General features: G+C 43.3%; 8 protein-coding genes across 8 annotated transcripts, besides 7 other annotated features; 6 read left to right on the forward strand and 2 right to left on the reverse strand.

The window, feature by feature from the left end:
* Positions 1 to 471: 471 nt before the first annotated feature.
* Positions 472 to 4321, forward strand: PVX_122300 (hypothetical protein, conserved; the record flags this gene model as incomplete). The annotated part of the gene is made up of 1 exon (XM_001616973.1): positions 472 to 4321. Exon 1 carries the CDS (start codon positions 1058 to 1060, stop codon positions 4319 to 4321), a length of 3264 nt encoding a protein of 1087 aa, XP_001617023.1. The 5' UTR covers positions 472 to 1057.
* Positions 4322 to 5050: 729 nt separating this feature from the next.
* PVX_122305 (snoRNP protein GAR1, putative) lies at positions 5051 to 5644 on the reverse strand (the record flags this gene model as incomplete). The annotated part of the gene is made up of 1 exon (XM_001616974.1): positions 5051 to 5644. The coding sequence occupies one exon, from the start codon at positions 5642 to 5644 to the stop codon at positions 5051 to 5053; it is 594 nt and encodes a 197-aa protein (XP_001617024.1).
* Positions 5430 to 5562: a microsatellite.
* Positions 5645 to 6331: 687 nt separating the features above from the next.
* Positions 6332 to 6359: a microsatellite.
* Positions 6360 to 7219: 860 nt separating this feature from the next.
* On the forward strand, positions 7220 to 8020 carry PVX_122310 (ribosomal RNA large subunit methyltransferase J, putative; the record flags this gene model as incomplete). The annotated part of the gene is made up of 1 exon (XM_001616975.1): positions 7220 to 8020. One exon carries the CDS (start codon positions 7220 to 7222, stop codon positions 8018 to 8020), a length of 801 nt encoding a protein of 266 aa, XP_001617025.1.
* Positions 8007 to 8034: a microsatellite.
* A 1052-nt stretch (positions 8035 to 9086) lies between these two features.
* On the forward strand, positions 9087 to 13833 carry PVX_122315 (hypothetical protein, conserved; the record flags this gene model as incomplete). Its single annotated transcript, XM_001616976.1, has 1 exon — positions 9087 to 13833. The coding sequence occupies one exon, from the start codon at positions 9087 to 9089 to the stop codon at positions 13686 to 13688; it is 4602 nt and encodes a 1533-aa protein (XP_001617026.1). The 3' UTR covers positions 13689 to 13833.
* Positions 13834 to 14044: 211 nt separating this feature from the next.
* PVX_122320 (hypothetical protein, conserved) lies at positions 14045 to 16466 on the reverse strand (the record flags this gene model as incomplete). The annotated part of the gene is made up of 2 exons (XM_001616977.1): positions 15081 to 16466; positions 14045 to 14910 (listed from the first exon to the last, which is right to left on the reverse strand). The coding sequence occupies exons 1-2, from the start codon at positions 15160 to 15162 to the stop codon at positions 14045 to 14047; spliced, it is 948 nt and encodes a 315-aa protein (XP_001617027.1). The 5' UTR covers positions 15163 to 16466.
* Positions 14435 to 14464: a microsatellite.
* PVX_122325 (hypothetical protein, conserved) lies at positions 15795 to 16388 on the forward strand (the record flags this gene model as incomplete). The annotated part of the gene is made up of 1 exon (XM_001616978.1): positions 15795 to 16388. One exon carries the CDS (start codon positions 15795 to 15797, stop codon positions 16386 to 16388), a length of 594 nt encoding a protein of 197 aa, XP_001617028.1.
* Positions 15846 to 15901: a microsatellite.
* Positions 15907 to 15929: a microsatellite.
* Positions 16467 to 16783: 317 nt separating the features above from the next.
* PVX_122330 (ATP synthase delta chain, mitochondrial, putative) lies at positions 16784 to 18132 on the forward strand (the record flags this gene model as incomplete). Its single annotated transcript, XM_001616979.1, has 1 exon — positions 16784 to 18132. The coding sequence occupies exon 1, from the start codon at positions 17398 to 17400 to the stop codon at positions 18130 to 18132; it is 735 nt and encodes a 244-aa protein (XP_001617029.1). The 5' UTR covers positions 16784 to 17397.
* Positions 18133 to 19534: 1402 nt separating this feature from the next.
* Positions 19535 to 22630, forward strand: PVX_122335 (hypothetical protein, conserved; the record flags this gene model as incomplete). Its single annotated transcript, XM_001616980.1, has 1 exon — positions 19535 to 22630. The coding sequence occupies one exon, from the start codon at positions 19535 to 19537 to the stop codon at positions 22628 to 22630; it is 3096 nt and encodes a 1031-aa protein (XP_001617030.1).
* Positions 19794 to 19813: a microsatellite.
* Positions 22631 to 22913: the final 283 nt, after the last annotated feature.

The following is a 22913-nucleotide window of genomic DNA, read 5'->3' on the forward strand; positions in this document are numbered from 1 at the left end:
TGCTCATATACAAATGCGTAAGTGACAAGTGCGTGAATGACGAGTGAGTGAATGACGAGTGAGTGAATGACGAGTGCGTAGGGAGCGAATAGTCAAGTGGCTGCTTGTGTGCTCACCATTAGATTTTTTTTTTTAACTTTTTCTAGTACACATATGCACATACACGTGTACACATAACAGTAATGCATATAACGTGTAAACCTTCGAGCAGTTTTTAAAGGCATAAATTACAGTTGTATGTACTACAATGATTTGGAAAAAAAAAAAAAAAAAAAAAAAAGCTATGGAGCGGAACATCACCGGTTTGTACTTTAAAAAATTGTTCTGTTTGTTTCCGTTTTTTCTTATTTTTTCCCATTTTTATGCAGATGAAATTTTTTTTACATAATAAATTGTCTACTTTAGCAATTTATCTTTTTTTTGAATCGTCGTAGCTTTGCATAATCCGTCGTTTTTTTTTTTTTTTTTTTTGAGGGGCTCTACAATATTGTCCCGAATGGTATGCTAGGCCTTGTGTATACACATTGCGTTTGCTTGTGTGCACATATTTTGTAGTTTTTTTGCGCCTTCTTTTGGCCTTTTTTTGGCCCCCTTTTTGTGCAGTTTTGTTTCCCCCAGCGCACACAGCTGACATCCTCGAAAAGGTTCCACTATATTGGTAAAAGCTATATATCATTTTTGTTACCAGAAGGACTACGTTGTCTGCACGAGTGTAAATTATTTTTAACAAGTCATTTTGTCAATTTTTTTAACCCGAACGGGCGGGCTTCCTTCTGTGGCAGTGTTATCCCCGCGTGGGTGCGCCCCGCGAGTGCGTTACGGGCGCGTCACCTGCGCGTTAATGGGTTTTTACCGGCACGTTGCCACCTTTTCACCGCCTTCCCTTGTAACGACTGCTAGCGACGCGCTTTTATTCGAAGCCAGCAGTTGAGCGCGCGAAACTTCCATTCGCCCTGCGCGCACGTGGCGACGCCCATTTGGCAGCTCCGATACATTTTGCACACCCCGCTTTGGACTCCCTACCTGGCGTTACTCTCACCCCCCAAGAACGGCCAAAATGATTTCGCGCATGTCGGTCAGAACGCACACCCAGTCGGAAACGCTAACGAAGCAGGACTCAGTGAACATGCTCAAAAATATAATCAAACTGGGGATCAGTTTAGTCACCTATTTACGAAATTTATTTGAAGAAAGTGCCTATGAAGAAGTACACATCCAAGAATTAAAGCTAAAGAGACTTCTACCCATCAACCGAGAAGCACATATGATAATTAATTGGCTAGAAAAAGGAGTATTCGATGCTATAGAAAAGGAATATTTACGCATCCTAATTTTAGACATAAATGATATATATGATAACTCCATCGAGTGTTATAAGTTTAGTTTTTCCTACAACTCTGTTAGGGGTGGCAAAATAGGAATCACTTTGGAGACGTCCCAAAATAATCCCAATAATGTATGCACAGATAGCCAAATGGAAGAAAAAAAAAAAAACTTTAACCTCAACAGGTTGAAAGATATAAAAGACAGATTACTAAATAGGAAGAAGAGAAAAAACGAAACCGCCTTATGCTTTAAAAAAGACGCAAAACAAAAGACCTATGAATTGTTAAGGTCGTTAGTGTTGCTCACACAAACGTTAAACCCTTTGCCTGAACGAACGTACCTTTCGATGAAGCTGCTTTACTATGATGAAATCGTTCCGTACAATTACCAGCCCCCGTATTTTAGAAATCCAGACAATAAGGATTTACTCAAATTTGTTAACCTACCTAATGAGGACTACGTTGGGAAGGTCGATACGGGCCATCACTACCTTTCCATTGTCGTCAATTCTACTTGCGCCAGTAATGAACAACAGGTGGGTTCCTACAACTGCAGCGAGATGCAAAATCATGACTTGAGCAATGCAAACCGTCGGCCCTACGGCAAAATGGCAAATGGGGATTACTACCAACATGATGGGGAAGGGGAACATCCTAGGAGAGCGAACAATCAGGGCAATCTGGACGAGGGTCTCCATGGTGATGCTCACTATAACCAAAAGGATGACCTTAATAAGTACGCAGCTGGTCGAGGCGAAAACGGATACAAGCGAGCCAAGTACGAGGAAGATAGACGGGCCCTGCTGAAGAAGCGACTAGTGAAAAGGAGAAACAAGGGGAAGGACAGGAAGCACTGCATCGTCATCGACGATGACGATTATGCAGAGGAGGAGGAGGAGGAAGAAGAAGATGAAGACGATGATGAAGGTGATGAAGCAGATAACGATGATGAGGCAGATAACGATGATGAGGCAGATAACGAAGGCGATGATGACGAAGGCCATAACGGTGAAGGCCATAACGATGACGAAGGCGATGACGACTCCGATGATGATGAAGAATACGCAGGGGGGCCCAATGGCACCATCCGAGGCGGGGCTGATAATCGCCCTGGAGACAGTCGTACCCGCCTGGAGACCCGCCATGAGGACGATCGAGACGCGGACTATAACTACTATGATGAGTATGAAGATGAAGACACCGAGGAAGATGACGACTCGGATGTTGATTACGAATACGACGAGGAATACTCCAGTGTGAGCGATGAACGGTCTCATAAACGAAGCAAAAGGAGTTGCAAAAAAACAGGAGCAAAAAAAAAAAAAAAGTTATCGCCATCTCCATCGGATAGCAAAATGAATGATAAAATATCCGCTTCGCTAGTCAGAGTCATCAAGTGCAGTAACGACCAAGACTACAGTAGCAACTCGGATAATAACGAATGCTACAGTAAAATAGGCAAAATGCTCTCGCAGACAAACAAAGATGCAGATGAACATGATTGTGTAAAGGTAGAAAAGAGAGAAATAGAAGACGGTAAGAGGAAGAAAAACAAATACTGGGTTAACAATAAAAGCGACCTCGGAAATGGCTACTATAGTAGTAACCCCTACAGGAGGAACATCGATAAAATGGCTACCCGGCTGTATGACAATTCCTGTGCCAATAATGCCCCCTATAGCAACGCAAATGGGAAAACTTCCAGCGAACTGAATAAGCCCTACGGAATTCAAAACAATTCCAAGGCAAATGCCAGCCGTTTGTACTCTACCTATGGAGTAGACGAGGCGAATGCGTACCTTGACAGGGCTAGAGAGAGGGAACACTACGAACAGAGGAAAAGTTACATCAAAACGCACAGAGATAACACCCTCTTGAAAATGAAAAAGAAGAAAAAAAAAAAAGAAAAATTAGCCTACAAAAATTTAAAAAACAAAAAATCGCTACACAAAACATTCATGGTTAAATATAAAAAGAAGAAGATGCTTCACAAAATAAGAATCTACATCACTAGATATAAAATTCTGAGCAAGACAAAGATCAGGCAGAAGTTCCCCAGCGTCTCCAACTACGACATTGATAAAGTTTTGCATAAGCTGGTCAATGAAAACATCATTCGCAGGAACGGATACAAGTTTTATAAGTTCGTTGAGGATAAGAGCGATGGGAAGGAGGGCTTGGAGAAGAAGCTCGACGGGGAGCCAGGCCCCGCGCAGATGGAGCAGCGGGGCGGGCACCCAGTGGGGTACCGCACCGAGGAGGACGCGGTGCAGATGGGGCAGATGGGGCAGATGGGGCAGATGAAACAGATGGAGCAAATGGAACAGACGGAGCAAATGGAACAGACGGAGCAAATGGAACAGACGGAGCAAATGGAACAGACGGAGCACCCGAACCAAACGCTCAAAGAGCAAAGCCGCAAAGAGGATGACTCGGCTGTATACCCAGTTGACCACTTGGTTGACCACCCCGCCGATGACCCACCTGACGACCGTCCCGCCGTGAAGCAGCCAAACGCAGAGGCCAATTTCATCGACATATCCAAAGAGGATAGCGTGAAAAATTCAGAGACCGAAAACAGTTATGAAAATAGCCTGCTGAACAACATTTCTGAACCCCTAGAAAGTCAGGAGGTCATCGAGCAGATAGACAGAGAGGACGAAACCAACATGAATCAAATTAATGAGGACATCCAAAAGCTCTACAACGATGTGTATAACTTATGTGTTAAGACGAAATATGTTAATAAAGAAATTGTTACAAAGGGACTTAACATTTATCCTTTGCTCGCCAAGCCGTTAATAGATAGACTTCTACGAGAGGGAGTTTTAAAAAAAAAGGTCGTGAAAAATAAGGGCTACGAAAGTAACATCTTTGTTCCCATTGAAAGTGCCTATATTGTTAATAACAGGGTGGACGAAGAGGGAGTCAAGGTCGATGCCCCTGCGGGGAATTTCGCCCTTGTGAAGAATCTCTCGGGCGAGGAAAAAAATTGAAGTTACGGCGATCACATGAAACGCCGCGCAGCTCGCCGCGCTGCCCGCCGCGCGAAATGGAGCGACAAAAAAAAACTCGCCCGTTCCGCTTCCCCTACCGAAAGGTATATAATTTTTTTTTTTTTTTTTTTCATGTTAATTTTTTTTCTGTTATGCAAATCAACTTTACCTTCGCGTTTAATAAAAATGAGGGGAATACACAAATTGGGCTTCGAATTCATCGCTCAAATGGAACGCACATTGTTGGCGCCACTTTTTTTGTGCATTTTGGCACGCGCACGGCTCTCCAAAGTGGCAGCTTTTATGAGGAAAAGCAACTCTTCTCACCGTAAAACGGCAAAATGAAACGACGCGCCAAAGGGTGGTATAAAGGGACGACGTCCTAAATAACAAAGTTACGGGAAAAAAATTCACAGGGCAAATTTTTTTTTGGAAAAAATAAATAAAATCGAATTGCACGTATTTTTTCCACTTAGTTAAAAATTGCATGTTACGCGGCTAGCCAGGCCCTCACGAGTGCCCACGAAATGGTTTTACTTCGCAACGCGGCGTTAAAAGGCATACACAAAAAAAAGAAGCGCAAGCGGGCACGTACACAGGCACACATACATGCGTACATGCATGAATACATACATATATATATGCATACATGCACACACATATATTCATATGTATATATACACCTGCGGGTGTACGCTTGCGCGCCAGGGGGCGGTGGCCGGGTTGGCCCTAAAAGCGACCCCGCTGGTTCCCAAACTTACGACCGCTGTTAGGCCTGTTCTTGAAATTATTTCTATCATTCCTAAAGTTCCCACTGTTCCGTTTAAACTGATTATTGTCGTTCCTCCCACCTCTATCATTTTTATGATTTCCCCGGAAAGTAAAATTATTCGGCTTCTTCACATTGGGGGTCATATTATTTTGCTTCTTCTCCCTATTCGATCTTTTCTTCTTCTTTGGCTGATGCGTAATTTTCTTTTCTTGCGGCAAAAATCTACTCAGTGGGAGCGTCTGTGATTGGTCAATAAAAAATTTCGTATCAGTCGAAAACGACTTTGCATGTATCCCTTCTTTTAATTTAACAGAAAAATAAAATTCGTTAATGGGCCCAAGGATTTCATCCACTTTTCCTATTTCTTCTTTATTTTCCAGAAATATCCTACCGTTAAAATAGGGAACTAAATTTTCCAACTTATTTTTTATCACCAAGTCGTTTTCGCAATGTTTGTAGAATGTGCCCCCCAAAATTATTTTGTCAAATTTCATTTCGCTTTCTTGGCCTCGGTTGAAGCTTCCCTTTCTGTTCTTTTTGAAGAACCCCATTTTGCTTCAATGGAGGGGGTAGGTGGGACGGTAGAAAGGGAGCGGTCGAAATGGAGCGGTAAACCGGGAGCGCTTAACGATCAGAAGGTACCTTCCCGTGCAGATGTACACACACTTACGTAGGTGTATATAACCCTCCGCCGTTTTACCAACCTGCCGTTTTGTCGTTCCCCTTTTTTTGCTTTCCCCGTAATTTTTTTCTTCACTTTTTTGGCTTCTCCCTTGCAAATCGCTTACAGATTGGGGGCGGTCAGGAATACTCCCCTTTCTATGGCGAACTCTCTTGAAAGTAAGTACAACCCCCTTTTATGCTCACATACGGGGGCTCCCCTCGATGCGATACGGCTATATCTGTACGACCACGGGGGGTAAATCGGTCAAATAAACATACAACCACAAAAAGAGATCACAAAAAAGAAAGGGCTTCTTCACCGTGGGTAACCTTGGCAAAATTGAAGGGACGTAAAAAAAAAAAAAAAAAAAAATAGTGGCATGTAGCTGGTTTCCCTATATATGTGTCTCCAAATGCTCTCTTTGCTGTTTCTCCCCAATGGATGATATACTTTCTCTTGAAAAAAGAATAAAAAATTGCCAACTTGACTACGTTGTTAATGGTTACATTTTTGTGCCTCCCAGAATGGCAACTGGCTCATCAACGCTTTTTTGGCCTCAAAACGTTCACAATATATAGCATATGCATTTTATATACATATCTGTACGCACGTCGCTATCTATATATTTTTTTTTCTTTGGCATTCCAAAAATTGCGCCCTTTTTTTTCCTGCTGCAATTTGGAAAAAAATCAGCGAAATGAACGGGCCGCTTCCTTCCTGCATGCCAGAAAAATAGGCCTTTTTGGAAACGTCGCGATGGTACAGCGGGGGGCATTTTTTCGCGCCATAAGGCAGCCTTCGTCAAAAGCACGTCGGTCGGAATACGCAGGAAGGGGGTACTATTCCCCACACGTATAAGTACATAATATAAACGTGCATAATGATTCACTATTTTTTTATTTTTTCCCCACAATTTTAAAAAATTTGAGAAACGTTTTTTTGCTGTGTTCGTTTTTCCCTTTCAGAAAAAAAAAAAAAAAAATGCATGTATTACATGTATAGATATTTACATCCCCGTGTTGTTCCACTTTATATGCAGCCTTTTCATTTATGTAAAGAAGTTTGTGCCGCTTCCCCCAGAGATAAGTGCCTAAGGAGATAAACACAGAAATAGGGAGAGACAATTTGGCCCTGCCTCGTTCATGTAGAAGGCGCACAAATTGGTGAACACACACGGAGGGGAGTTATGCCTATCTAAGAATATTCCGAAGTGGAGGACCAAAAGTAGGAACTCCTCTGAAAAGGCCTCATGCGAAGCGCCCTGGGGGGAGGCATCACCAGAGGGAGAGAGTGAGAGGGAAAGCGGGATACAGCGCGAGAGGGCTGCAAAAATTGAAGGCAAAGGAGAAGATGCCTCGGAACGGGAGGGGCGCTGCAAACTGCGTGCAGTGAAGGAGCTCCCGCGAGGAAACACCCAGGAAGACCACCTTCGAAGTGGGAACCCCCTTTTATGCGCAAAAAAATGAAAACGCTCCACCTAACTGGGAAGAAAAACTTCCTATTTCAGAACATGCAGCTGCGGCTGTATAAGGAAGCCCCGCCAAAGGTGTTTAACAAAAAAAGCAGCCACTCAAGCCTGTGGATACAAAGGCAAATAACGGACAGGTACGTGCTGAAAGCAAAAAATGACAACTACAGAAGTAGGGCAGCATACAAGCTGATCGAGCTAGACAATAAATACATGTTCCTCAAGAAAAATAAAACCATTTTAGATATTGGCTGCTACCCGGGGAGTTGGTGCCAAGTCATCCTAGAACGAACGAAGAATTACTCAAATGAAATTATAGGCATCGATAAGAAAATTATGGACCCTTTACCCAATATACACTTTATACATGCAGAAATAGGAGGGGCAAAAGATAACCCCAACGATAGTAACCTTGTAGATGTGAAGTTGAGAGAAATCCTGCAGGGGAAAAAAGTTGACATAATATTAAGTGATGCTGCTGTACCTTGTGTAGGCAACAAAATTGACGACCATATGAATTCCTGTGAACTTACTTTAGGTATTACCAATTTTATGGAGCAGTATATAAACATGGGGGGGACCTACGTCGTTAAGATGTACCTGGGTAGCCAGACGGATAACTTGAAGACCTACTTGAAGACGATTTTCCAGTTCGTCAACACGACTAAGCCCAAGGCGTCTAGGCGGGAGTCCAGGGAGATCTACCTAGTGTGCAGGAACTTCCTCGGGCGGAAGAAAATCGGCGAGGATGTGCAGGTCAAGGGCGCCTTCTCGCTCAAGGAGGGGTACTACTAGTGGGCGGTTCGCGGTTAGCGGTTGGGCAGTTAAGCGGTTTGACCGTTGGGCAGTTAAGCGGTTGGGCCGCCTCCGCGATGCGCACGTTGTGCATGTTATCTATATATTTATACATATGTGCACATGTTTTTGCCTTTTTGTTCCCCCGCTCGCTTTCCCCGCGCCTTCATTTTATGCATACACCGCTGTTTTAGTATTTTTTTTTGTATACCTCCAAACGTACCATTTGTTCGCGGTGCCTCCGTTTATCACTCCAAATTGAGGGAAATAAAAAAAAAAAATTGCAACGTAGCAATTTTGTACGCGTATCATACCTACAGGACGAAAGCGGGTGCGTTTTATTTTTTTTTTTTAACGCCACCTGTGGAGTTTTCTCAAGGTGAGTCGCTCCTACCGCCAAGCGGTTCAAACTGTTCAAAGGAAATGCCCCCGCATTGGTACGTTTGAACATTGGCCCTTTTGCGCTTTTTTTTTTTTATTTTTTTTCCCGCTTGGTATTCGCTCAAACGGGTTTTTCTTCGTTGGCCCAATTTTTTCCTTTTTTTCGTTTCTGCACAATTTGGAGTGCCTCACAAAGGCTCGCGGTCATTGCGACCCCCAGGCGCTCCACATATTTGAAGATTGGGAGAAGGCCCAAGGGATAGACTCTCTCTTCCCGTGTTAGTAATGGGAATTCACCTCCCGTTTAGTAAGCAATACGGAGCGACACGTGTACATGCATGTGCATATGTACACTCTCCTTTTGCCCATTTGGAAGCCCCCGAATGGGGAGAAGCGCCCCGCCCTTCCCCCTTGATGTCACTACCGTGGTAGCTTCCTCCACTATCGCGGGGTTCACCCAGCACAGCGCTTCCCACGTGTCACCCACTCGTAAGCTACACCACCGTCGTAAATAAAAACTTCACGAAGGGGCAGTCCCTCTAAGGAAACCACCCCAACTATGCACATACCAGCGGGGGTAATAACAACCACCACTACCCCTTTCGCGGTAAAAACGTATACCAACACCGCGAACTGTGGGGAAGCCCCAAGTTAGCCCACCCTCCTCCCCGCACCGTCTGTCAAAATGAACAAGTCGGAGAAGAAGTTCACCCTGAAGCTGTTTAAAATCAAAAATGGCAACATCAACCTGCTGAAGAACAGAATAACCCACTTTAGCATCCACAACAAGTGCATCCACATGGTCCTCTGCAACAACAGCTTGATAAAATATTACATGGAGAGAAATGAGCTCTCCCATGTAGATTTTTATAATAAAAAAACGACAAACAGTAAGGCAGAAATTAGGTCCATGTTTTTTGATAACAAATGCTACCATGGGTTTATATGTCTAGCCAATAAGGAATATATTTACGTCCATTTTGAACATAACATTGTCCTAAATTTGGCCAAGTTGAAAAAGTACAACATTTCAAGTGTATGCTTTAACGATTCTAGTGAGGTTAAAAATACGGCCCCCCTTCTGGTGGCAACAAAAGATGGGGAGATACTCGAAATGAGCATAAATAATAAAACGAAAAGTAGCAGAGAGCATGAAGTGATTTTCTCAAACGGGCAGCTTTCCATTTTGGATATAAGCATGATTAACCTGGACATTTCAAACCAACCCAGCTTTGCAAAACGTACGAATGATGATAACATGCTGAGCATTATCTACTTCACCACATGCAACAGCCTGCACGAAATTAGCTATACGTATAAAAGCACCAGTGTGGGTTACCCCACCGAGAGGAGCGAAATGCATCCACAGGAAATGAAAGCAAAAGTGAGTGCGAACCAACCGGGGGACGAAACGAAGGTGTACGAATGCTGCATAGACTCCCTGACGTCCATCCTGAAAATTGAAAATATTCGAAATAGGAATTACCTCTTCTGGCTCAACGGCTGCTGCGTGTTTATCAGCAAAATTAACAGCTGCAGGGGGGGGAAAGCTTCCAACCCGGACAACCCAGCCAACCAAGCGAGATGTGCTCACCGCGCCAAAAGTGGCCCCCCCAGTGGGTCCAGGTGGAACCCAAACCAGGATGGCGACAATTTGGAGGAGCCCGCCTTCCCGTCCTATTCCTCCCAGTCGGACACATCCATCGATGGGATCAACTTTGCATCTTTTAGTGAAGAAGACGAAGAGGAGAACACAGGGAAGAGGCACAAAGGGGCAGTTCCCAAATCGAGTGACCCCCCGAATGGGAAAAAAAACGCACAAAAGAAAGGCCCGCACAGAAGTAACCACCATTATGGAAAACCATCTGAACCGGAGGAACAGAGCAAAACTAACCAGATGAACAAAAAAAAAAAACTCATGAGGGAGTGGTACCTAGATAGTAATTACGTCATTGTGAACTTCCTCGACTTAAACATATTGACTAGCGAAAATGTGAACAATTTTGCATTTACCAAATCGTTTTACGAATCTATGTATTGCCAAAAAGGGAACTTAAACGTATTGGCTAGCCAAATGGAGGATCTCCCCACTGAGCAACAAGGAACAGATGAACCCATTTTGACAACCCGAGAACCCAAACTTTATGAAAACACCGTCTCGGCTGTCGTAGATATGTGCGTAAGTGATTTATACATATTTCTCCTCCTGGAAGAAAAACTAATCATTGTGAACAGTGGCAACCTTAAGAAGGTGTTCGAGCAAACACTAGCCATCGAAACGTATGGAGACGTCATACGCATAATGAAGGACAACTCAGATGACCAAGTGTGGCTCTGCACATCCAAGCACATCTTCAAAATTGTCATAAGTAAGAAAAAGGGGGAAGGACTCTCCCTTAGTGAGTATACACAATCAAACGATTGCCAAATGGAGTATGCCAATTTGAAGCCAAATTTGAGAAAAAAAAATATTTCCAAAATGCTGGAGTCTTGCACAAACTCTGAAAGGATAAAAATAAAAAAATATATCCTGAAGAGTAATAAGTACCAAATTGATCAGTTTAAAAATTTACACATCTCCACTGAGGAACTGTTAATTTCTTTTTTACATAAAAGGCAGTACTTTCTTTTGGCTTCCCATTTGTACAATAACATTCACTGCTACAATAACGTCGTCAAGATTGTGTTCTTCATATGGCTCGTCCAGCTGTACTCCTACTCCCTCGATCTGTACATGCACCTGTACCGCGTCACGGGTTGCTCCTTCCCCCGGCGGCAGCTCCGAAATGGAGCTTCTGATCAGTCAAGTGTAACCTCCAGTGAGTTAAGTGTAAGCGCAGATCAGCTAAGCGTAAGCGCAGATCAACTAAGCATAACCTCTGACCATCTAAGCGTAACATCTGACCAGCTAAGTGAGACGGATTCCGAATGCGCCGCCCAGCTGGACCCCTCCGATGAAGCGGACTCGGAAGCAGCGACCGATCCAAGTCATGACGAACTGAGCGGAAGGGACAGCCAGTCGAAAGAAACCGGGGAAGTGGGAGATGCAAACGCGATCGAAAAAGAGGCACAGTTGAACAGTACCAACGGGGGCAACACCAACACTGGTAACCACCAACAAAGGGGCAGCGCTGAAAAGCAGCAGAAAGGAACAACAAATGTGCGTAAGGGCAACGTAGAGAGTGCAATAAAAAATGACAAGTACCTGAGAAGCGGGAAGAAATCCTTCATTCGCTTCTTCCAGAAGATGATAGAGAAGGACGAAAGGAATGACCTAAAATACAGTTTCGACTTTTCGAAGGGCAAAAAAATGAATATCAAAACGCTAACCGAGAGCGATAATTTTTACATCCTGCTGAAAATCTACAAAATGAAGAATGTGGAGATTTTCAATTTTTTGAAAGCTCAGAAGGGGCTGATTTTGGGTGACCTGGAGAGGTACAGAAGGGTCTTCGTGGAGGGGGAGGCACACCTCACAGGGAAAGCGGGGCGGGCCAAACAAAGGGGGATGTCCCCCACAGCGCCGCCGACCTCGGAAGGGGAGATATCCATGGGGGAGGCGCAAACGGAGACCACGCCGAGAACAGCGGCCATGCCGAAAATAGCGGTCATACCGCCAGCCGCGACCACCCCGCCAACCGCAACCACGCCACCCTCCTCGACGGCGGATCGCGCGAAGAGAAAACTGTACAGAGACATCTACGCGTACAAGTGCCTCGAAGCGAGCGTGTACATGATCATCCTGCTGAAGCACTTCAAAACGTTCTTCCAGCTGAATGACGTCATTGCGCAGATCCTGGAGAGTTTCAACAAGACAAATTTTGTCCTTCTCTTCAAATTCATGTGTAACGATTACAATTACATAATTAGCTTCTACATCAACAGCAATAAGTTCACTGCCCTGTTCAACGTCCTTGTGCTCTTCCCTCAGAATGTCCTCTTGGACGTGCTGAAGAATTACGCCTTCATTTTGTACCTCCACAAGCCACAGAAATATGTGGACATGCTGATTTTCTACGACAACTTGGTTGACGACTACGCGGATATCATTGTGTGCATGTTTGTCATCATTTATTTTTTCAAAGGCAGGGAGGCGGCCAAGAGGGGGGACATCAGCGGTGAGAGCGGCGGTGGGGGCCATCACGAAAATGATGGTGATCAGCGAGATGGTAGCACAGATGACCACCGAGATGACCGCAGAGATAACCGCAAAGATAACCGCCACGTTAACCGCCGAGCGGGAGACCCCACTGGCCAGACGCACACAGACGAATGCATCCGGTTCTTGGAATACATCGCGAACAAAATAATCGAAGAAAGCACGCTGACGGAAAGGGAAAATTACATGTACACATTCGAATGCACGTGGAAAAAAAACCACGTGATAAATTGCCTACTCATCCTGTACATCGAAAAAAAAGAAGATGGAAAGATAAAAGTTTTCTTAAACAGATTAAAATCGTCGGGCATTCATTTTGACTACCTCTTTATTATACGCTTTTTGAAGGAAAAAAAAAAAGAAAATTTCATTCCCCATTTTTATATAATTATGAAATATTTCGAAGAAGCCGTCGATAAAGCCCTCGAACTGGGGGATTACAAAACGGCCCAAAATGCCGTCATACTGTGCGAAGATGAAGAAGAAAAAAAAAAATTATTTCTCAAAATTATTAAAAACATCTCCAACAATTTAAATGAACAAAATTTAAAAGAAATAATCAACCTTGTCCGTGATTCAAACTCCATTTTAAATTTACAGGACATACTTCCATACATTAATGAAAACACAATTGTGGATTACTTAAAGAAGGACATTTGTTCCCTGCTAGGAATTTACCATTTAAAAATACAGGCCAAAAGAGAAGAAATTAAAGAAAATCTACAAACCATTTATTTGCTCAATGGGGACCTCAACAACGTGAGGAAGAAATATCTGCTTCTGGACAAAAATGACATTTGCTATATATGCAAGAAGACCATTTTTTACAAAAAGTTTTATGTTTTTTCGTGCAAGCATTATTTCCACAGCACTTGTGCTTTGAATATTTACCTGAACTCGAAGCCGAAAGACGAGCTCTTCCAGTTTTTCTGCACTCTTCATAATTACAAAAATGCGCTTATCAACAGGAATGAGAAGGACCTGCTCACGTATGAGACCAAGATCGATGACATCCTGACGGAGGAGTGCTTCCTCTGTGGCTCCATTTCGATCAGCTCCATTTCGCAGCACTTCATTTCGCAGAGCGAGGGCGACTTGGTGGACAGCTGGGCCATATCGAAGGAGTAGCGGGTGAGAAGCAAATTGAACTTCCTTCATTTGTGCACTTTGCGCATTTTACACCCGTTTTACCGTTCGCTCTTTTGCGGTGATCCCCCTTTATGACTCTTTTTAAACCCTTCCGTTGTGTCAACCGCGCGCCACGCAGCAGAGCAAAAAAAAAAAAAAAGAAAAAATTCGCCAATTCGTTCACAAATGGGGAATGTAGCCAAGCACATCACATATGCACAATGCTACAAAAGGACATAACGTAGGGGTAAATCAAATGCCGTGCCAACTGGTGACACCTTGGCGCGACGTACACAGTAGGTGCGTATAAAAATGACGCTGTTCCAAAATGCCAGATAGACTACCCATAGGCGGCCCTAAAAACAAGCCTTATCCACGTAGCGCAAAAAGCTGGGGGAAAAAATAAAGGAGCCGTAGGACGGGTACAACGGATCTTCTTCGACTGGACGCTGGTGGGAGGGACCCCCCCGCAGAGCAGTCTCACCGTCCGCTTTCCTGTGCTGATTACTTACAGATAACGATTCCTTTTTCTTACAATAGTCATATATACTCATTGGAGGAAAATTAACCGAAGAGGGAATAAAAAAAAGGAAGGGGGGATCCAATTTAAATTTCCTATTCATTAACAAAGGAGTGGTCGATTTGGTGAGACAAATTTCACATTTCCTTTTTTTATTTTTTTTTTTCAAATATAATTCGACATACCTATTTTGAACATCATCAAATGTTCTTTTCATTTTCCAAGAAATGTATAACCATGGATCGCCAAAATGGACATCAAAATAGTTTATGTAAAATTCAAATTGCTCTTCATCTTCCTTTGTCCATGGCTTATTTTCATTTTCAAGTGGAGGGGCTTGAAAATTGCGAACAAAATCGTCGTAAGAATCTTCTGGGTACAACCCATAGTTAAACTGATTTACATATTTCCATATTTTTCTCCTCTGTTCATTTGTTAAGCACTCCATTGCATACAACTCCTTTGGCGTTACGGTGATGAAGTCCGTCCAACTTTTAAAGGCTCTCTCTATTTCGTCAATATTTTCGCCTATTTCTATTTTGGTGAGGAACTTTTTTACATTCCAATTTTCTGGGGGTTCCTTTGCGCAACTCTTCAAAAGTTCTCTTTTTTCATTTTCAATTTCTTCTGTTTTTTGTCTTCTCAAGTGCTGCCTGAACAACTTCAGATCGAAGAATCTCCTCTTCTTTTTCAGCAGCGGGCCTGTGCGAGTGGGGGGAGAAAATCACAATCCTCATAAAAAATAAGCAGCAGAGGGGTGCACAAGTGTACACTAAAGGGAACTACGCTGCATATGGTAGTGCTGCAAACTGTGGCTGCTTTCCCTTTGAAGTTGCCCCTTTCCCGAACGAGTCGTCTGCACTCCTCCACACCTGTATCGTCCGAGTCCCTGCGAAGAGCTGATGTGTGGATGCGCCTGACGTTTCTGAAAGGTCTACTTAGTAGTTTATTCATTAAGGGGAAACAGGGGGGGAATAAAAGGAGAGAAAAGGGTAACCGTACGGGAACTCAAAATGTGATGAAAACATCCCACAAGGGAACTGCGCACAGGCGATAAGGCAAATAATTCATATAACAGTCCATCCCCGCACCCTTTTGCCCCTTTCGTGGATTGGCATATCTAGGCCATCCACAAAAAAAGGCTTCTACAATAAGGCAATTTTGCGTGGCCACTCCTTTGTGCTGAAAAAATGGGGCCTTAAGAATGCATCTTTTGTGGGTGTAAGGTGGGAGAAGGTACAAGATACTCTTTTGAAATATCATGCGGGGGCGACAACGACATAAATAGGCACTTTTCCCCTCAACTGGGAAGAGAATTACATATGCGTACACGTCATGCCCATTGAAGTTTTTTTTTTTTTTTTTTTTTTTTTTCATATTCTCCCCCAATGCGGTAACATCATTGTGAAAAAAATCGAGGCGCACGAAACTTTAGATAAGTTTTGTTGGAGCGCCCCATGTAGACTTTATTAGAAGATACAGAAAGGAGAGGCTCACCGCATAGGCAAAGCTGTATCAAGGTGAAGAGTATCCGAATGGGTACACTGTCATTAAGCGTGCACAGTTCGGTTAAGCGCGCACACGAGATGACGCTCTTTAACTTGCTGAAGAGCCCCCTGATTGCACCGCACCCCAGCCGGCCTTCCCTCCGTTTATTCACAACAATCCAGCTGTACAAGCCATCAAAGTTTAAACGCATAACGAGGAACCTCTATTTTAGGAAAAAACTATTCAAACTGCTTACGACCAAGCCACGCTCTGAAGAAGTAACCAAGGGGGGCAACGAAGTCCAGCGGAAGGCAGACGAGGAGGCAGTTTTCTATAACGACATAGTTGATTACCCCACAAGAAAAAGACGCATTTACATGAACAATAAATTTGGAGTAGACGATAAGGTTAAAAAAAAAAATGGAGAAAAACCAAGCCTTGAAAAAGTCCTATTTAAATGTACCACCTTGGGGTACATAGAGTTACAGCACATCATATCGACCTTTGTGAGCCACGAAAAAGGTACTTTCACAGGTGAAGATATATGCGCCTTAGATAATTTCCTCAACCTACCGGAAAAAGAAATTTTCAATTACTTGAGTGGGGATGAACTGATGCCACAACATCACTTGGACGCATCGGTAATAAAGCGCTTACTACGATTTGTCCATGTGAACCACCCCCATCTTTGACACACCCCACTTGGGAGTTACGTGTGTGCAGAGCGATTAATTTGTTTCATAATGGAGTCTTCATTTTCGTTCGGCTAAACTGGGACTCCACGTTTTTGTAAATTTGCGGATGGAAGGGATTCCCATTTTTTTATTTTTTTTTTTTTTACACTTGGTATTTTATCCCCCACGTGTGGTCATCTCATGTTTTACTGCTTCGTTCGCTGCTTCGTTTGCTGCTTGATTTGCTGCTTTATTTGCTTCCTTTATTTTTTAACCTTTTGAAGTATCCACAATGCATGGTGACAATTTAACCGCCTACCCGCATATCCGCACACCTCGCTGTTCACAAAAATTACACCCCGTCCAGTGATCGCCCGTATATATACATGCACATAATTTTGCGAACTTTCTGTAGAAGGGGCGCAAAGATGTGGAGTCAACAGGGTGATGGGGCTATCCTTAAATGACCCCAATTTAATTGACTTTCTCCATCCAACAATTTTAAAAGGTGTTGCTCCCGCTGCGGTTTTGTTTCGTCAACAGTAGAGGAATGCATAGCGCGCCCTTTTTGCAAACTCACCCGGTGAAAATGCGAAAAAAAAATAAAATAAAATAAAAAAAAAAAATAAAAAAAAATTAATCAAAACGTGGGCTATCCCCATATGTGCATGTACCTCCATTTGATGAGCATTACGAGATTAGTTCCCTTTCTTATGCGCCCATTTGTTCCCTTTTGTACTTCTTTCTTTCCCTCCCTCCCTGATCGCTAATTCGCAAATGTACACTGCACCTGCGTCGCAGTGACTATACCTGCGCTAGCGCTGCGTGTAAATGTGGCATACGACGAATTGGAACAGCAGAAGAGAAAAGATCGTTTCGTCAGGGATGTGTTTACGTTGAAAGTTTTGTGTACCTTTTCACTTTGGGACAATTGCTTAGGTCCCCCTTTTTTTTCTTTTTTTTTCTTCCCATTTCTGTACCATTTTGGACCCAGCGGGGAATCCTGACCGACTGCGCCTGCTCCACCATGAAAGGCTTCACCTTGCAACGCTCGATAGCCCATTTGGCCATTCCTGCCAGGCAGAGTTGCCATGTGGAAAAGAAGAACCTCCGATTCTTTCGCAGTGGCAGCAGGGCGAATGGCTTGGCCAGCTGGATCAGGCGCTACAGCAGCACAGCGGGAGGAAAGAAAGCGGAAGATGAGTACTACCTGTCCATGGGGGATAACATCGAAAAGAGATACAGCTTAGCCTTATACAACGTGGGAAAGAAAAACAAAAAAATAAACGAAATAACAAGTGACATATTATTTATAAAAAACAATTTCCTCAAGGATAAATCTTTCCTTAATTTCTTGCACACTCCAAATATTGAAAGTAGGGAAAAATTAAATTTTTTAAAAACAGAGTGTAAAAAGTATAACAATAATTTTAGCCCCATCACATCCAATTTTCTCGAGTCCCTATTCGATTCCAAAAGGATAAAATTTCTGCAAAAGATAATCGAAGAATTTGAATTGCTCCTAATGAAGGAGAGGAAAGAAATCAAGTGTGTTGTGTACACGGCCAAAGAAATCAATAACAATGAGAAGCAGAAAATCCAGGAGTCCATTCTTTTTAAGTTAAAGAACGAACTGAAGCCTCTTATAGAGTATAAGATAGACAAAAGCATTTTGGGCGGCCTCGTCTTGCAAATCGGCAACCAAGTGTTTGACTTTTCCGCAAAGTACAAAATTGAGAAGATCAGGAGCACCTTGTCTTAGCCGCGGATTTGGTGGGCCTGAGCCAGTTCTTCGATGGGCACTCCATATTATGAGTATACCATGTGGATGTTGGCGCATACCCACGGTTGTGCGTGAAGTGCTCTTTGCGCGGCCGTTTGGCTGGCCAACTGGGCCACATAGGGCCGTCCCCATTGCGCGCGGGGACACTCGGAGGTAGCAGTAGTAGTAGTAGTAATAGTAGTAATTTTTTTTTTTTTTTTTTTTTTTTTATAATAACCCCCCAAGTGCGCATAACTACATGGACTCTACGCGCTGTAGTAACATTTTTTTTTTTTTTTTATCCCAACCGGCAAGTTTTACACTCGCACAAGTGCCAAACGTCTTCTCTACTTTGCGCTTATTTTTACGTCGACCACAGTTGCAGCTATTGAGGTGCTCCTCCCGCACTGGGACAACGGGGTTTTATCCACGCTGTGTATATTTGCCACGGTGCTTCATTTTTTCTTCTCCTTTTCCTTCTCCTTCTTCTTATGTTAACCCCCCAGCTACTTAAGTGTCTCAAGTGGCAACGCCTGCGTGCACTGCTGGGGGATCCCTTGTGCAGTGGAGGAAATATGCACCCCCTCGGTTTTTATTGCACCTTTTTTATTGCCACACGCCAAGTGTATAAATTTCGCAAAAAGGGTGTACTTCCTAAAAAGGTTTACTTCATGAAGGGCGTGCTTTTCAAAAGATCTTGAAAAAGAGCCCCTCCTTGTGCGCCCGCGCCAGTTCTACATGCACTTGCGTTCTTCCACCAGGGGAACAGCAAGGGGGGCTGCACTACGCCCCGTTTCATGTTCAAGTGGCCTTTTCCCCCCCACTTCAATTCGTTACCGCGTGGGCACACATATGGAAGTGCAAGTGTCCACGGAAAAGGCATTTCCACTTGTGTTTTGTTTTTCCATGTTTTGCAATATTTTTATTATGTTCATTTTCGCTTTGTTTTGTTTCGTTTCATTTCGCCTTATTTTGTTTTTCTTTCGTTTCATTTTGTTCTTGCTTGCACTTTCGTTTTAGTTGCTCCTTACCGCTTTACACCGCTTCATACCGCTTCATACCGCCTTACACCGCTTTACACCGCTACAGTTCGTTCTCCACGCGAACCAAGCTACGCAGCGTAACCACGCGAAAGGGGTACTTCGCGAGGCAAGGGATTTCCCCTAACCGAGTATTAACGTTAAGCTTCTTTTTCTGAACTTCTCCGAAGGGGGGGAGAACTCCCAGTGCCAGCGCCACCTCCGTACCGCGTCCCGCGTCCCGCTTGATGTCAGGGCGGACCTGCGAGCGTTTGCCCATCCGTGTGTAAGCGTGACTCGAACAAGCTGTAAAGCAGCACACAGCAAGGGAACACCCTGCAAAGTAATAACCCACACTGGAACCCCCTGCAAGGGAACCCCCAATGGAGGCACTTTTCAAGGAGCTGAACTTCCCAGAAATACAGAAACGCATAGAGCAAGATGAGGCCCAAGTTGAACGAGTCGCCAAATGGATATGCGCGAACAACCTTTACATAAGTTTACAAATGTTGGCAAAATGCAAAGATGGGGGAAAGACAAATCTGCACATGAACGTAATGGACGAACTGGATGAAAAAATTGGCCACCCAAAAAACGAAGAATTACTCTCTTGCACAAAAAAGTTTGTCTCACTTTTGGACCAAATTATTCTCCATTATGAAAAACTAAATGTAGAAACGAATAAAAAAATATTTGAAATTTATTCAACCGTATCGCTAAGAATTTTGATTTTTTCCAACCAAGAGTTTAGCCCCTCCATGCAAAAGTCCTTACTTGCCCTGATTAGAAATATACACATAAAAAAGCAGCACACTTCCCGCCATAAAAATGCCTACGCGTATAGCCTCTTAAATTGTCTTCACAATCTTTATTTCTTCATCTACCTACCCGATTTTATTTTTCTGCATTGCTTGCTCATTTATTTGTGCTCCAATGTTAACTGTGATGGGGGCAGTGCAGTGGGAAAGAAGAAGGAAGACAAATTAGTAATTACCACGTTGAGAAAAATTAGTCAACTCTTTGAAAGTCTCGTTTTTCCCCTGAGCAGCGGCAAAACTGCTCATGGAGAACCCCCCCTTGATGAGAGCCTCCCACCAGGACAGGCCCCTCCTCTTCATATTCACCGCATTTCAGATGCACTCAACAACATGGACACGAAAATTATCTACAAGAGGGGAAGGACCTTCAAGTTAATGTATCAAAATATTTGCTCCACATTTGACACCAGTAAGTACCCAGTTAATGAAATAGAATTTCAACAGAATTACTCCCCAGAAAATGTAAACGTAAATAACTTCCTCCTGCTGCTGAAAATTATGTCCCCCAGCTTTATCGCTTGGGTGTCGAAAAAAAAGGAAAAGGAGGAAGAAGCGCAGAAAGGGGGAGCGGTAAAAGGGGGTTCCCCCCCCCGGGGGATAATCCCCATTTCGAGAAAGCCACAAACGCAGAGCTACTCCTTCAGGTACTTGTACATTATAGACACCTCGCAAAGTTACCCCTACGCGAAGGAATCCTTTGACACCATTTTCTTCTTCCACTTTTTGCTCCACGCACTGCATAAGATGGGAAAGCATAAATGGGGAATCCAAGTCGACCAGCTAATGTCCAGCACTATTAGCAACTGCCGTGGTCTTCTGGAAAGGAACTACTACTCCCCAGGCCGATGGACCGACACGAGAATTCACCACGTTAGAGAAGAAGATCAGGTGGAACACATGAAGAAAGAGGGAGAAAAGGAAAAGCGGGAAGGAGGTGCACCTGCGGAGGGAACCACTTTGGTGGACCCACTTCACGGGAATGAAACCAGGGGTGCTACCAAACTTAGGGAAAACTTGCCACATCCTGGGGGGGATATCCCGAAAAAGGGGGCCCCCCACACGGAAGAACCCCTCACGAAATTACACAACCTTCACGAACAGGAAAAGACAACTCTCCCGGATGGTATCCTCAAGAATAGGGACAAACTGATGCTCAAATTGAAGAGCCTCATCATTTGGGGATACACCCAAGCAGATGATGTGGAAGAATGGAATTTTCTAAACTTAGCAAATTGCTTCATCTTCAAGGATGACGCTTGGAGTAGGCTCCACCAAAAAGGGAACTACCTACATGAATATTTATTCAAGAAAAATAATTTTTTTACATATAGCTACGCCGTTTTTAAAAGCACATACGAGTGTAAAACGTTGAGTTTTAAGTACATGGATTTTTTCTCCTATTTTGTTGCCCTGCTTGTCCTTAACATGGTATCCGCGCTAACGAAATTTTACCTCAAAATGGAGGAATTATATAACGAGGAGACGAACAAAACGGATCCTGAAGAGGATCCCAACGCGCAAAGTGAACAAGACAACTCTTTGTCCTATGAAACGAGAGATTCTTCCTCCATAGTCGAAGAAGCAAATCCAATTGGAAAAAACAAAATTTATGTACCCCCCGAAATGGATACAGAAAATGGGGAACCTACAAAGAAATGTAATAAATGTGGAAGATCAGATATATTTGAAATTTCTCTTAACGAACTCAGCCAAGATGTTATCAATGGACACCTCCCATTTACTCCTCCACAAACGAGTGAAAAGGTTGAAACTCTTTTTAACGATTTTGTTTTTATCTGCTTCAAATTGATTAGCTATCCTTCTGATGATGTGCAGGCGAAATGCCTGTCAGTTCTCTCTCGTCTTACGCCGAACATCAGCAAGGTAAGCGATTTGTATATAAAATATATGAACAGAAAAATAGAGAAATTATTTGCCCTTATTGATGGAGGGGAAAACGATTATGATTACACAGATAAGGGGTGCTACTGCTGGAAGAACCAAGTGGTCGAAAACTACGTTCATCTGAAATGCAAACTGGACAAAAAGATAAACATCAATTTGATAAAATCGTTGCAAAAGTTGATAAATGTCTGTATCTTCAAAAATTACAATAAAGATATATGTGTAATAGTTTGTAAAAATATCATTACGTGCTTTTATTACCATCCATTATTATTCCCATTCCTGTTACACAAATATATGAACGTACTTTTCTACCTCATGGAGACGAACGATGTAGACGTGGTGGCAGATTCGTTGAGGTGTCTTTACCTACTATTCCAGATAAACTCCGACGACGTTAAAATATACTGCCACGATATTGTCTACAGATTGCATCTGCTCTTCAATATTTTCAACCAATCGGACTTAACTGATTTGAGGAAGGAAGAAGCCATCCAATTGGACACCCCTCTAAAGAACACTGCTGAAGAAGACATCTCCACCAGTGTCACTTATTTTTTAAAAAAGTTTTATTTTCAAATTAAACACGTAGATAGGGCCAGCTCAGAAATTTTGATGCTCATGAAACTTATCCTGCGCTGTATATATATTACAATTTCTGCCACCGAATATTATCAGCTCATTCGTATATTTTCGGACGACCCCCTGGAATATGACAAATATGCGAAAGGCTTCCACATTTTTGCAACTTTTTAGAGAGTCCCCCCGATACGCAATTTGCCCCTCCTTTGACATGTCGCAGTAGGGGCGATGCAGTACGGGGAAGGGGCACTGTGCAACAATACCCAAGCGGGGGGTCAATATGAAAATTTTAGCGAAAGTCCAAATGGAGGGCGGCATATCTCTCGAGCTGTCTGTTTCCCCAATTTGGGCCTCCCTCTGGAAAGCGCACATAAACGTACATACATCGCATGTAAAAGTTTATCCCCCCTTTTTTTATAGCAATTTTTTCCCTACCACATGGTGCAACTGCGCCTAG

The sequence above is a fragment of the Plasmodium vivax genome, chromosome 14, assembly GCF_000002415.2.
Source record: "Plasmodium vivax chromosome 14, whole genome shotgun sequence".
In the NCBI taxonomy this organism is placed as follows: domain Eukaryota; phylum Apicomplexa; class Aconoidasida; order Haemosporida; family Plasmodiidae; genus Plasmodium; species Plasmodium vivax.